The following is a 12,853-nucleotide window of genomic DNA, read 5'->3' on the forward strand; positions in this document are numbered from 1 at the left end:
CTATAATTCTCTCATGAGTAAAAATAATTTTGTTCACAACTTTTATTCATGTGAGAACCTGTCATTTACATAGCTGACCCATAAAAATGGAAATACTTTTCATATTTACACACATGCTGCACCAATCAAATCATTCTGTTCCTGTCCACAAGATGCAATGGAACTAATAAGAATAGTCAAGAAAATAACTGCTCAATAATATTGAAGGCAATACTTGTTCATGTATAAGAAGCAGCATCAGGTTGGAATATGGAAAGTTTTACCAGTAGACTGACCCATATTTCACTTGTAACTCCATCACTGGTGACTTATCTGCCAAATATATTTCTTTCTAAAACCCGCAATGCTAAAGTATACTTCCTCTTAGAAACAACATACTTTTTTATTTATTGGTTCAAAAGAATCCAATACTTTTAAATATAGTTGTATATGCAGTATTGTCCCATATAAAGACATTCTCCTTTCAATTCTGGTACTGTAACAAGCAAATTCTAAATACATTCGAGCACATACTTCAAAATATATTATTGCACTCTTCGACCAAAATGTTTAAATGATTGGCTGATGAGTCACTACAGTTTAAAAAGTCATGGACATTAATGAGCAATATGACTGAGATTATTGATCAATCCACCAATAGCCATGCTCCCTCTCCTGGATTCTATGTTTTCTTGTATTTTCCTTGCGCTTTGTCATTTTTCAATCATCTGAATTCTTTATTTAAAAAATGAATGGCAGGATTATCAGAAAATACCTGATTTCACTACCTGATAACCTTGCTTTAAAATGGTAACCCAGCAGCACAAAACCTCACAGATTAACAGGATTTGTTTTTCCACCGATATCTATATTTTCCGAAAGGGCCCCACGAAATTCAGAAATCCTTGCAGATCCAAGAATGCTTCATTGCAAAGCCTATGTTCCAAAATAGGCACAGATGTATCCCCTACTTTGCAATAAATGTAGCTCAAGAGGACTTTGCAATCGTTTCCTGCTCACAATTTTTGGGCTATAACTGGTGAACCATTTCCCTGACTGATACAAGTTTTGGAGATAGGTTTTCTGACTCCTCGCATATGGCGAGGTGCCTGCGCCACCACATTCAAAAACTGCGATTTTCCAATCTGTCAGATTTCTAAGTCCTCACCCGCAGTCCAGGTACCCTACTGCGGGTGAGGACTTAGAAAATCTATCCTTTGGATCAGAACATGCTGCTGCCTATTTCTTTTACTGTCAGGGCAACAGTTTAACTTTATACCCCTAAATAGAGTCAATATTTCTATACTGTGACTTAATCTTCTACGTTTTTTTCCAGTCTTTTGCTGGGGATACTAGGTTCAGGCCTCTTCTCCAGAGCATTTTGAATATGCTTTCTCCTTCAGTCCACCACACCAAATCTACAACAGGCGATCACCAAGAATACAATTAACAATAATTGAAATAGTATAGAAATGAGAACAAAACGCAGCGACTATTCTAATAATAATCTTCTCAATTACTCAGATTTCAGGGTCTTAACCAATATGTACAACACTGTTTAATGCTTTTGATTTGGTTTACAAAGCTATAGCACTGACAATGTGGTTTAGTCTAGCTAAGCACACTTCTGATTTAGAGTAAAAGCGCTCCGAAGAATGTTTTATTTTCTTCAATACCCACTAATGTCAAATCCGAAATATTGACAAACAGTTCATCTCCCTTGTTCAATATAAATGTTCCTCCTACATAATTTGTTTGAAACCATAAACGATCTATGTTAGGTTGGCACTGGACATTCTTACTGACTAGTGTCATGGGAGCTGAATCTGTTTGTGTTCTTTTGCTGACTGTATGTGTGATGAGGTAGTTGCTTTCCACACAGTCTATGTCACGTAAGTAAACCTGAGAGTACACAAAGTACCGCCCTGTGACAGGTACAATCAAACTGCCATTTTGGTAAATGAATCCATTTTTGATGAATGCCAGGCCTTTCTCAGTTTCCCATTCCATATATTGGAGCTGTCCATCATTTAATTTTATTCCTGTACAAAAAAAATAGAAAAGTTGGTTGGCAAATATGTTTCCATCAATCTGAGTGTTAAACAGTTACTATTTTTATGGGAAAACCTATAACAATTACATTTAGAACTGATCTAATTGTTACACTATACAGAATCTAGTCTGGGTGATTACGTTATTGCTAGGGGTGATGCTGAGACGGCTACCGCAGACAGAATTTTGTTTCCCTTTCAAAAACAGATTTTCTGTGCTTTTTCCCTCAATGGTATCAATGTAACATTATTTTATGATTGTAGGGAATGCCTGTCAGTTTTTTTCTTCCTCTGTGATGTTGAGAGAATGAAAAGCAGAAAAAGAACTTGCATTTATAAAGCTCCCTTCATATCCCCTTGATGTCCCAAAGTGCTTCATTGTCAATTCGTTGCTTCTTGAATTGTAGTTACTTATGCAGAGAAATGCAGCAGCCAATTTTCACACAGCAAGGTCCCACAAACAGCAACGAGGTAAACCAACAGTTAATCAGTTTTGGTGGTGGTGTTTGAGGGATAAAGTTATCCAGGACACCAGGAGGGCTCCCTTCCTCTTCAATGAACAGTGCCATGGGATCTTTTACATCCACCTGAGCAGGCGGATGGGGCCTCAGTGGAGGGTCTCATTTGAAAGACGACACCTCCAACGTTGCAGCACTCCACTGAAGTATCAGCCTTGAATTTCTGCTCAAGTCCTCAAGTAGGACTTGAGATCATAACCTTCGGACTCGGAAGTGAGAATGTTACCACCGAGCCAAGCTGACGCTGAAAATAATCAGATAATCACATACATGTGTATCGGTGAGAAACTTTGTACTACTTTAAAATGCTGGTCCATTGAGCAATGCCTCAAAAAGAATGGTTCATTCCAGTGCTCACGCACTTTACATTTGACCATTTACTTTATGTTTAACCATATACAAGTTGTTTTGCAAGATAAGTTACTATATATAACAATGCTCTGTTAGACCATCATTTTGCTCCACAGAATTATAGCTATTTCTCTCAAAATTTGTATTTAATATATAACTTGACAATCGCCCATGCCATTGAAGTGGGGGATCAAGACCAATTGCAGTCTTCAGGTGAAGCGAGGATTAAAGGACCGGGGTATGCAGTCATAATTCAGTCACCCTTCTGAAGTCACACATTCTGTCCTTATTTTTAGATGATACCTGATCTTATATTGATAGTCAAATTTTAAAAAAATCCAGCAATTTGGGAAGAAGTGTTGGAGTTGGTTGGAGCACAGGAGTTTCTTTGTGGTACAGGTTGAGGAGCTGAGATGCAAAACTGAGGCCCTACAGCACCACCATTGGTGGGAGGGTGTAATTACATTGTGACAAGTTTACATATATAATTTATAATATAGAAAGTTAACGGGAAGTGCACGTGGATGCAAGATTCTTAATATTATAAAGATGTAGACATGAATTTTCCTTTTATAATCCGTAAAACAATTTCTCAATATGATGATACCAGCATATGTTAGATACATTCTTGAATATTTTTCTGTCCTGCTTATGTCTGAATGGCACACTTACCAGTAAGATGGGCCACAGGCCTTTCAGAGTGATACAGAATGGGATCTGAAGCTATATATAAAGAAAAATAATCATTATTGGCATCAACAATTCGCCATCTTTGTAGCTCCAGCTCTAATATTTTTAAAATATGATTTGTTCACAAAGTTTACATGAATTCCTCTGTTCAAATGCACAAACAAAAAGAGATATATCGTACAGTGATATACTTGGTGATCCCTGTGTGCAGACTGAAATATTTCTGCCCATTTTCCGGGCTGTTTAGTGGTGTGTGAATGCCCCCATATTCCATGCCAACCTAGTGAGCTATCCATATGATAGATGATTTCTCTTTCAGTTCTAATCTTCCTTTATCAAAATCTACATTTATCAATATAACTACGGTCAACGCTATTCTGAACTACTCCTCCTGTTTCTTCTAAGCTGCAAATACTCCATCGTGAACAATTTTCCCCTCCTTGCATATTGACTGCTAAAATCAATATTCATTGCCCTATCATATCCTGTCCCCCAAGGAGTCCTGATCATTCATCATCCCACCACCCCCCCCCCCCTCGCCCCCTTCCTCACTGACCTATATTGGCTTCCTGCCCTCCAACAAGTTAAATTTAAAATCCTTCTTTTTGTCCTCAAATCCCCCCCACTATCTCTCCGATTCTTTCTCTGAAACCTTTTCCAGCCTTACATCAGCCCTCAACACCCTTCCGACTCTCACCTTTTGTGCAACCCCCACCATCGGTGGCAGAACCTCGGCTGTGTTAGCAGCACTGTCTGGAGCTCCCTCCCTAAACTTCTCTGCCTCTCCACTTTTGAAAACCTCCTAAAAATCTCACTCTTTGATTACCCTTCCTAATCTCTTCACGACTTGGCATCTGTTTCCCTATCTATTTCCATTACGAAGCATATTTTTGTTTGATATATAAGGGCACTTACGTAAATGCAAATTATTGTTGCCCTCCACCCTAATTTATCTTTTTCCAGGACCTCAAAACTCTCAAACTCCTTACCTCCCTCAGTCTTTAATTTCTCTTACAACCCAAAGATTTTTTAAAACCAAAGATTGGCATCACCTAATTTCTACTTCCTGATTTACTCCCATTTTTGGTGATGTCCTGCACTTTGGGCCTTGGCCTCTTTTCTAAGTTTTAAACAACAACAAAAACATGCCCATCTTCTGGGGGGTCAGAATCAGGTTTCAACCTTGATAAATTTTAAGGTGGTTCTCATCCCAACCCCATTTTTTAAACAAATGTCTCTTCCCTGCCCAGTAAGTTATTCAATCAACAGCAAGGAACAATCATTTATTCTTCCAAAGTTGTTTAGTGACAAAGAACGTAGCAACATTCCTCTCTTATCAGCAAAACACAACTTTCCACATTCTTTTTTTTTTGGAGATCTGCGACAGGGAGATGTAGTTCAACGGTTCGAGTAAAGTCTTACCTTTCAGAACGGAACCATCGACTTCTTCCTCTTCCTGAAAAGAGCATGAGAGAACAGGCCATTGTTTCAACAGATCAAACACCACTGTACCTTTTTTATATATGTATATGTGTTTTTAAAATATATATAAAGTGATAGCAAACACTTTTTTTAAAAAAAGTTATCAAACTTGCCAATTGGAGCCCAACTGCGCTTTGCTTCTTGATGGCGATAAACAAAGTGAAAGACGCAACGAGCAGAACGGCCGCGATCACCCAGCTCGGGGGAGCAAATCGAAAGCGGTCAGGTTTCATTATTTTTTTAAAAAAATATATATATATATTATAATAATAATAATTCTACAAGTTTTAAAGCTTCAAATCACCGATCAAACTACTGAAGAAGGCTGGATGCGTGAGTCGGACTGGACTCTCGGCACGGCTCCGCTCCACACTGCATGGCTCAGGCTGAGTTCCCCCGATCCGCGGGAATTCCGCTGACTGGGGTTTTCCAAGTAGTCGAGTGCCGGCTGCCTTCACTTGGTTCCCGTTGACAGACAGACCAGACCAGCCCAGCCAGGGGTGGAGGCAGGACACATTCTTGGATCGGGTAGGGGAAACCATGGAAAAGGACTTAAAGTTTATTATTTTAACGTTTTGGAAGTCAGTGGATTTCTAAAACACAAAATCTGTAATTTGATGCGATTCATTTTGTTCAGATGCGTCATGCAGAATTTGATTTGCATATGTAGTCATCATAGGGTGATGGGGGATGGAAGGCCCAACACTGTGTTACGAAACAAAAAACACACAGATCGGAACATTTAATTATAAAGCAGCTAAAAATGTAACTCTTGAGTGCAGCGACCTTCCTGTTGAGCCGCGCTCCGCCTCTGCTGCTTTCACATTTTTGTTCCTCTCTCCACCCCTGTGCACTGCTCACATGTTCAGATCACAGCAATACCACCCCCCTGTACATGAATGCAAACAACTCAAGAGAGGTGATGGACTCAGTTTGATTGGTGTGCAGTCCCAGGATAAATTTGAATCCAAGATTTTGAATAATATTTACTTGTGTTTCTCTTTCACTTTGTTTTTGCATTTTCAGATTGTTGCTTTCCCTCCATTTTTTTCTTTTTGTTTACTTGTTTTTTTTGCTTGCTCTCACTTCTCTGTTCCTCTTTTTCTTTGCCTCCTTCTTTCAACATTTCCTCTTGCACTATTCTCAATTTCCATCCGCACTGACCTCACCCCAAAAAAATGTGACAACATCAAGATGGTTGACAACATTCTCCAGAATGTTCTCAGAAAACTTCAGTTTCCTTGTCATAGTTGGGAAGGCCCATAGAAACTGCCACCAGCAGGAATTTCTTCTTGTGTCTGTGTACTGCACTCAGGTTTCCGTAAAGTCCCCATATAAATTAGCAATCTCTAGAAGATCATAGTATCGATGAGGAAGGTCATTCAATCCATCATAGTTCAACCATCCAGAAAAGACCATGATGTGGAGATGCCGGTGATGGACTGGGGTGGGCAAATGTAAGGAATTTTACAACACCAGGTTATAGTCCAACAGTTTTATTTGAAAATCACAAGCTTTCGGAGCTTACCTCCTTCGTCACTCACCTGATGAAGGAGGTAAGCTCCGAAAGCTTGTGATTTTCAAATAAAACTGTTGGACTATAACCTGGTGTTGTTCGATTCCTTACAGAAAAGACCATCTCACCTGTATCACCGCATCCAACTGTTAAATGCCTTTGCTACTCTACCCAGAAGTCCACTCCATGTATACAACTGGCCTATTTCAACATGTAATCACTAGCCACAGAAGATCCAACACATAACATTACCTGTAGATATGTACAACCCAACTAGTGCCTGCTACGTAAACCACTTCCGTACCTATACTCCACTATTGTACTGCCATCCCAACAAACACAAGCACTTCCACTGCTTTTTTTTCAATTAAGACCCTTCTACCACTACCCTTGCAAATACACCCCATCTCATTCCACCACAGAATCCCAACTGTTGCTACTCTCCACCAGCATATAATAGAAATAACTCTTCTTAACGCAGCCCAATTCTTCAACCATTGTATCTCTCCTATATACTTATCTTTCATCACAACAGTGACTACACTTCAAAAGTACTTCATTGGCTGTAAAGTGCTTTGGGATGTCCTGAGGCCATGAAAGGTGCTATATAAATGCAAGACTTTCTTTCTTTAGCCGTATTCTCCTCCAACAATTATTCCTGGGTTGTTTTTCTTCTTTTTATCTTCTTACTCATTCTGATTAATTCCTTTTTCTCTCCAGTAGCACATGATAATATCGCAACTTCAAATAATGCAAAAATTTCCACTTTTCTAATGAAGCATTCTAATAATGCCACCAGAACTTTGTCCTTTTGTAAAGTAGAAATTATTGAACTGGAAACTGTTATCATTGGTTGACAGTTGAAAAATGTAGCCTCAACATCCATTCAAATCTTCCAAACAGAACTATTAAATGTTGAATATTTTTATTTAAATAATTAATATGGGTCTCAAGGGAAACTGAGCTTCTATTCCATCACAAAAAGCTTTCACTGTAGTTAGCACTTCTTATACAATGAAAATGCATATTATCATTATTCAGATTTATTCTTAATATCAAATTAACAGCTACATTGGATTTTGCCCCTTTGACATGAACACAAAGAGTACAACCACAATCCACTGTCACTAGTGGCCCTATGACTCAGGTGATCCCTGCTCACATTTTCTTGCTTGGCAACTGCAGCGTCATCTCTTTGCATCTTGCTGCATAGCTAAAACAGCCCATATATCAAGCTACCAATAAAGGCATGTAGTTAAACAAATTCAATTACCGCTGCTGTGACATCAGATCAAAGGAAATTAATCATTATAAATAGATATTTTCATATAGCCGTAGGAGTTGCTTGTACTGAAAAAACACCCCATTCCTTGATGCACAAGTTTTGAAAAACTGTCATAGATACAGTGATGGACATATGGGAATTATGACCGAATTACACAGAATTACAGCATAGAAACAGGCCATTCGGCCCAACAGGTCTATTCTGGTGTTTCAGTTCCACATGAGCCTCCTCCCACCTTACTTCATCTCACCCTATCAACATATCCTTCTATTCCTTTCTCCCTTAAGTACTTATCTAGCTTCCCCTTAAATGCATCTATGCTATTTTATCGCAACCACTCCGTGTCGTAGCAAATTCCACATTCTCACTTCTCTCTTAGTAAACCACCACTCTCTGAGTACATAAGAACATAAGAAATAGGAGCAGGAGTCGGCCAATCGGCCCCTCGAGCCTGCTCCGCCATTCAACAAGATCATGGCTGATCTGATCCTAACCTCAAATCTAAATTCATGTCCAATTTCCTGCCCGCTCCCCGTAACCCCTAATTCCCTTTACTTCTAGGAAACTGTCTATTTCTGTTTTAAATTTATTTAATGATGTAGCTTCCACAGCTTCCTGGGGCAGCAAATTCCACAGACCGACTACCCTCTGAGTGAAGAAGTTTCTCCTCATCTCAGTTTTGAAAGAGCAGCCCCTTATTCTAAGATTATGCCCCCTAGTTCTAGTTTCACCCATCCTTGGGAACATCCTTACCGCATCCACCCGATCAAGCCCCTTCACAATCTTATATGTTTCAATAAGATCGCCTCTCATTCTTCTGAACTCCAATGAGGAGAGTCCCAATCTACTCAACCTCTCCTCATACGTCCGCCCCCTCATCCCCAGGATTAACCGAGTGAACCTTCTTTGTACTGCCTCGAGAGCAAGTATGTCTTTTCTTAAGTATGGACACCAAAACTGTATGCAGTATTCCAGGTGCGGTCTCACCAATACCTTATATAACTGCAGCAATACCTCCCTGTTTTTATATTCTATCCCCCTAGCAATAAAAGCCAACATTCCGTTGGCCTTCTTGATCACCTGCTGCACCTGCATACTAACTTTTTGATTTTCTTGCACTAGGACCCCCAGATCCCTTTGTACTGCAGTACTTTCCAGTTTCTCGCCTTTAAGATAATAACTTGCTCTCTGATTTTTCCTGCCAAAGTGCATAACCTCACATTGTCCAATATTGTATTGCATCTGCCAAATCTCCGCCCACTCACCCAGCCTGTCTATATCCCCTTGTAAGTTTTTTATGTCCTCCTCACTCTCCACTTTCCCTCCCATCTTTGTATCATCTGCAAACTTTGATATGTTACACTCGGTCCCCTCCTCCAAATTGTTAAGACAGATTGTAAAGAGTTGGGGACCCAGCACCGACCCCTGCGGAACACCACTGGCTACTGGTTGCCAGTCCGAGAATGAACCGTTTATCCCAACTCTCTGCTTCCTGTTAGATAACCAATCCTCCACCCATGCCAGAATATTACCCCCAATCCAGTGATTCTTTATCTTGAGCAATAATCTTTTATGTGGCACCTTGTTGAATGCCTTCTGGAAGTCTAAATACACTACGTCCACTGGTTCCCCTTTATCCACCCTGTACGTTATGTCCTCAAAGAACTCAAGCAAATTTGTCAGACATGACTTCCCCTTCGAAAAGCCATGCTGACTTTGTCCAATTAAATTATGCTTATCCAAATGTTCCGCTACTGTCTCCTTAATAATAGACTCCAAAATTTTACCCACCACAGATGTTAGGCGAACTGGTCTATAATTTCCAGCCTTCTGCCCGGTACCCTATTTAAATAAGGGTGTCACATTAGCAGTTTTCCAATCTGCCGGGACCTTTGCCGAGTCCAGAGAATTTTGGAAAATTATTACCAAAGCATCCACTATCCCCACTGCCACTTCCTTCAAGAACCTGGGATGTAAGCCATCAGGTCCAGGGGATTTATCCGCCTTGAGTCCCATTAATTTACTGAGTACCAATTCCTTAGTGATTTTAATCGTATTAAGCTCCTCCCCCCCTCGAGCCCCCTGTTTGTCCAGTGTTGGGATATTCTTAGTGTCCTCTACCGTAAAGACTGAAACAAAATATTTGTTCAGCATTTTTGCCATCTCCATGTTTCCCACCATTAATTTCCCGGTCTCATCTTCTAAGGGACCTACGCTTGCCTTTGCCACCCTTTTTCTTTTTATATAACTATAGAAACTCTTGCTATCTGTTTTTATATTTTTTGCTAATTTATTTTCATAATCTATCTTCCCTTTCTGAATCAATCCTTTAGTTACTTTTTGCTGTCTTTTGAAGACTTCCCAATCTTCTATCCTCCCACTAAGTTTGGCTTCCTTATAGATCCTTGTTTTTATTCGGATACTATCCTTAATTTCTTTACTTAGCCACGGATGGCTGTCATTTCTTTTACACCCTTTTTTCCTCAGTGGAATATATATTTTTTGAAAGTTGTAAAATAACTCCTTAAATAAACACCACTGCTCATGTACCGTCTTACCCTTTAATCTATTTTCCCAGTCCATTTTAATCAATTCCGCTCTCATACCATCATAGTGTCCTTTATTCAAGCTCAGTACGCTTGTTTGAGAACCAACCTTCTCACCCTCTAATTGGATATGGAATTTTGATTATGGAGTAAAATTTTGATTATGGAGGGAGAGCAAACAAATCAGTGACAGAAGATATGTCCCTGATGATTGCCAAATTACAAATGTCATCTCAAATCCTGAAGAGTTGCCGAGTGGACCCAATCTTTCTGCAAGATATCTTAAAGTATGCAAATGTTTTGCCCAAAGACAGATGTTTGATCGGTTAGGGTCTTTCCTTGGTTGAGAGTAGGCAGTTCCAAGGCCTGTGCCTTACGAACGAGGCCTTTTTTTAATAAATAAAATACAGCAAATAGAGATAGAAAGAATTGTCAAAGTGCTGGTGTCCTTCAAGGAATCAAACTTGGCTTTATGCTTTCTTCTGATAGTGATCCAAAACATGGGCAATACTTCAATTATGTGGATGATACCATCATAGAATAACATCCTTCTTTGAGTAGATTGTTGACTGACCTGAAGCTTGTACAAAGCTGTATTCTGTCTGAAGATCTGGAAGCTATCCACAAAACAGAGGTGACTATAGCTTAATTTTGTTGGAATATTTGATCCTGAGACAAGTTTAAAACCCCACCTTCTATCCATCACCAAGATGGCATACTTCAACCTCATCAGCATTGCCCACCTCGTTCCATGCCTCAGATACTCTTCTGAAACCCTTTACATACTTTTGGCACTTCTCAGCCATTCCAGTGCCTTAGTCACTGGCCCCCGAGCCTCCCTTCATAAACGCCAACTTGTCCAAAACTCTGCCACCCATGTGCCTTCCCATACCAAGTCTCATTCATCCATTACCATTAACCATCCCTCAACATATTACATTTAAAATCCTCATCCTTGTCCAAATCCCTTGTAAGGGAGCAATCTAGCATGTAAGCATGGGTTGCAATAAAATACTCCATGAGGGATTGTTCGGAGAGATCCTTCAATTAATAATATGGAATATTTCTTTCATTGGAGACTGTATTATCAAAAAGACGCACTGTAGTTCTGGATTATCTAATACATCGATTTTAGACGTGCAAATAACAGGACAATAACAACAAATGTCAGTCTTAAAGGTAAATGTGACATTTTCTCATATTTAAATGTTTAAAGGCCATTATTCCAAATAGTACATACTCCCTGCATGACGTATTCAATAGCTATACCCAAGTGATGTGGGATAGGAGTCTCACAAGCATCCATTTTTTGCATCAATAGCCAAAGATCAAAATAAAATTCCCTGTCATAAGACCTTACCCCTCCCTCCACCATGTTTGGACTTCAACTAATAACCATTTTTTTTGTTGAAAAACCAAGGTAAACGGCTGGGGCTCGCAGTGCAGGCACCACCAAGGTTGAAAGGAATAAAAGAGAAAACCAGATCAATCAGGAAGTAGTGTTGATGTGACATCAAGCTTGGATTTTCAAATCCTGAAAATTGTAGGAGGAAGAAAAGACCAAGGGAGGAAAGGAGTTCCATAGTTTTGAGGTACTGGGAAAGAATGCATTGGAGTAGATGACTGCATGTTAGAGAGTCTATGTGGAGGTTAGAGGCTCCAAGAGAGGAAAATTCAGATGAGCACTGACCATTGATGGAGTAGATAGAGACAACACAGGTTGGAGCAGAGAACTGGGACGAGAAAGTGTTTACCTTTCAGATGACTGGCTTTTTACATAAGCACAAAGCAAATAGGAGCAGGATTAGGCCATACGGCCTCTCGAGCCTGCTCCGCCATTCAATCAGATCATGGCTGATCTTCGACCTCAACTCCACATGCATGAAGAAATTCCTCCCCATCTCAGTCTTGAATGGCCGACCCCTTATCCTGCGACTATGCCCCCGAGTTCCAGCCTCTCTAGCCAGGGGAAACATATAACCGTAGGAGTGCTTGCACTGAAAAAACTCCCCAAAAAATCCTGTATTTTTGTACCCTGTCCGGAATGAGGGCCCTGTCACACAGATGTTACCTGTGGGTACACCTGATTTGAGTATTAGTATTTCCAACATCCCACGTAACAATTTTTTTAAAATACAGAAATGACTGTCAGAGGACGAAGTTGTAGCCACAAACCACACATACACATACACACGCACACACACTCTCACACTCTCTCTCTCTCTCAGTAACTGCTCTGCTTTGTGCCATTAATGGTAGAGAAAGTTAGTCATGTCACCACAGGAAGGGAGGGCTCACTCACCTCCTCGGAATGACGTTGGGAGACGCCTGGGTCCAAATTGCATTCATCCACAAAGAAAAAAAGAAAGAGCCTGAAGAGAAAATCTTTATTTAAATCTTTTTATGTTGCATGATGACTTCCTGGATTGAAAACC

At 40.0% G+C, this 12,853-nt stretch overlaps 1 protein-coding gene across 1 annotated transcript; it reads right to left on the reverse strand.

Annotated features, from left to right (window-relative positions):
• Positions 1-363: 363 nt before the first annotated feature.
• LOC137300520 (tumor necrosis factor ligand superfamily member 15-like) lies at positions 364-5,681 on the reverse strand. Its single transcript, XM_067969621.1, has 4 exons — positions 5,185-5,681; positions 5,012-5,045; positions 3,572-3,622; positions 364-2,021 (listed from the first exon to the last, which is right to left on the reverse strand). The coding sequence occupies exons 1-4, from the start codon at positions 5,302-5,304 to the stop codon at positions 1,612-1,614; spliced, it is 615 nt and encodes a 204-aa protein (XP_067825722.1). The 5' UTR covers positions 5,305-5,681; the 3' UTR covers positions 364-1,611.
• Between the last annotated feature and the right edge of the window lie 7,172 nt (positions 5,682-12,853).

Source organism: Heptranchias perlo, chromosome 31, assembly GCF_035084215.1.
Source record: "Heptranchias perlo isolate sHepPer1 chromosome 31, sHepPer1.hap1, whole genome shotgun sequence".
In the NCBI taxonomy this organism is placed as follows: domain Eukaryota; kingdom Metazoa; phylum Chordata; class Chondrichthyes; order Hexanchiformes; family Hexanchidae; genus Heptranchias; species Heptranchias perlo.